Source organism: Perca flavescens, chromosome 23 (genome assembly GCF_004354835.1).
Source record: "Perca flavescens isolate YP-PL-M2 chromosome 23, PFLA_1.0, whole genome shotgun sequence".
Lineage (NCBI taxonomy): Eukaryota > Metazoa > Chordata > Actinopteri > Perciformes > Percidae > Perca > Perca flavescens.
Window position 1 is genome coordinate 312,501 of NC_041353.1, and position 2,500 is coordinate 315,000.

The 2,500-nt window shown below is 45.6% G+C and overlaps 1 protein-coding gene across 2 annotated transcripts in view; it reads right to left on the reverse strand.

Annotated features, from left to right (window-relative positions):
* Window positions 1-2,500, reverse strand: part of svopl (SVOP-like) — a 20,744-nt gene that overhangs the window by 1,589 nt on the left and 16,655 nt on the right. For both annotated transcript variants that reach the window (XM_028570910.1, XM_028570911.1), the window contains exons 12-13: window positions 144-255; window positions 1-61 (exon numbers count right to left, since the gene is read on the reverse strand). The exon at window positions 1-61 is cut by the window's left edge and continues 21 nt beyond it. In XM_028570910.1, coding sequence (XP_028426711.1) covers window positions 1-61; window positions 144-255 — 173 coding nt within the window. The remainder of the gene's footprint in view (window positions 62-143; window positions 256-2,500) is intronic.

Sequence of the window (2,500 nt, forward strand, 5' to 3'; positions counted from 1 at the left end):
CACAGTGAAGTTCATGGAGACCAGAGAGCGGAGCAGGAACAGCAGCACGGTGAAGCCAAACCTGGGGACAAAAACAGGAACACATGGTGTTAATAACACAGACAGACAGACAGGCAGAGAGACAGGCAGGCAGGCAGACTCACATTGTGGTGCAGATGTTGAGCATCATGAACAAAGTGGCCGACACCAGCTGCAGCACAGTCAGACTTAACTTCCGTCCCAAAACGTTGAGTAGACAGATGTTTACTGGGACCACTGGAGGGACAGAGGAGACAGACAGATGTTTACTGGGACCACTGGAGGGACAGAGGAGACAGACAGATGTTTACTGGGACCACTGGAGGGACAGAGGAGACAGACAGATGTTTACTGGGACGACTGGAGGGACAGAGGAGACAGACAGATGTTCACTGGGACCACTGGAGGGACAGAGGAGACAGACAGATGTTCACTGGGACCACTGGAGGGACAGAGGAGACAGATGTTTACTGGGACCACTGGAGGGACAGAGTCGGGAGTTCACAGATAAGATGTACAGACAGCTGAATCAAAAAATAAAACCCAAATTTAAGCCCTGGTCCAAGCCTGACCCAAAGTTAAGACCTGGTGCAAGCCTGACCCAAAGTTAAGACCTGGTGCAAGCCTGACCCAAAGTTAAGACCTGGTGCAAGCCTGACCCAAAGTTAAGACCTGGTGCAAGCCTGACCCAAAGTTAAGACCTGGTGCAAGCCTGACCCAAAGTTAAGACCTGGTCCAAGCCTGACCCAGAGCGTGACGGGGCTGAGGCTGATGTTGGGGATATGGGAATGTGTGAGCTGCAAGGTCTGTAGTAAATGTCAAAGGTCCCATTTACATTCACTGAATTACCGGCTACAACGTGTACCTTGATTATAGCGCCCCCTAATGGAAGGTCTTCATTTGGTACCGAGCCTCAGATTGGCGTTTTGTGTGGCCGAGATATGCTAATTTGTGCGTTTGGTCGCTAGCTACAAAAATTAGTTTGTTTGTAAAGAGAGCAAAAAAATGTCAGGATTTTTGTCAAATCCATGTGAGGAAGCTATATGCTAATGTTCAGCCAAATCAAACGAAAACCCTAGGAGCAGTTCGAAAAAGTAGGTTTTGCACATTTCGTGATTGTGCAGAAACAAATCTTTGTGGAAATGGGTGTGACCTAAGGTCATGTGATTCAGAGGGGGAGAGAGAGGGGGAAGACATGCAGGAAATTGTCACAGGTAGGACTTGAACCCTGGACCTTCTGAGTCGAGGCATGAACCTCTCAGTATATGTGCACCTGCTCTACCAGCTGAGCCATCCTGGCCACATGTCCAACTATTCCGATAATCCGTTAATCAGTTTGAGTCATTTTATATAAAATAAAACCGGTAATCTTGTGTGATGTCAGCGTGTTAAATGTGAATATGTTCTAGTGTCTTCTCTCCTCTGGGACATTAAACTGAAGATCTTTGAGTTGTGGACAAAACAAGACATGTGAGGAGGTTTATCTTGGCCCTAGTTATATATACACATCTCGTGTTGAGCACCATAACACTATAATCAGGGGTGCCCTGAATCCAGGATCGGGCTTCAGATTGGGCTGAATATTGGGCTTTTTAACGTGGTTCTGGTTTCTGCCAAACCTTATAATTTGCTCCCAGGTAATCGAACCCTACGCTGTCACTCGGTGCGCTACGCTGGTCACCGTAGTGACGGCGCCGTTGATTACAGGAAGGGGTTTATGTAGGTGGAGGGTTCAATGCAGAAGGCTGTGAGGAAGTGGACATGGATCTGGTGAGCAGAAACAGTTGTTGTTTGGCAGAACTTTCAGTCTAAAGAAGACCATTCAAGTCCAGCTACATGTTCAATCTGTTCAATGCTGATTGGTCTGGTGGTGGCGAGGACCCTAAACTATACACAACATGGCCGCTGTTACAACATGTGGTCTGAAACATCTGGAAGAATACGAGTTGTTCATGAAGGAATCTCCAGACAGTAGCAACGATCCGATGTCAAGATCAGATATCGGCCCCGATAGACAAAATAGCTGGATCGGGGATGGGAAAAGTGAACTGATCCACGGGCTGATCCAGTTTATTTTATTTTTCTCCGTCGCAGCACATCCTCATGTGTCCTCGTCAGTGGTCAGCAGCTTGGTGGAAGAGTATTCACTATTTTGCTTCTACTGCTACATTTTATTTATTTAGATTTATTTTAAGAAGTTGGATTAAATTCTATTTTCGATTTGAATCGCACAATTGTTATTTAAATAACAAAGAAATAAGAATTCAATACATTGCATTTATGTTATTTTGTCTTCGTTAAAGTCTGGTGCCTTCAGTCTCTTCCAAATGGGGAAGGAAGGTATACAGTGTATATATGAATGCAACAACAGTACTGGATCAGTATTGGGTATCGATAGATAGACAAAGCCCAGGTATCTGTATCGGGACTGAAAAAGTCAGATCGGTGCATGGCTAGCAGCAACTTCAGGTAAATCAAATGA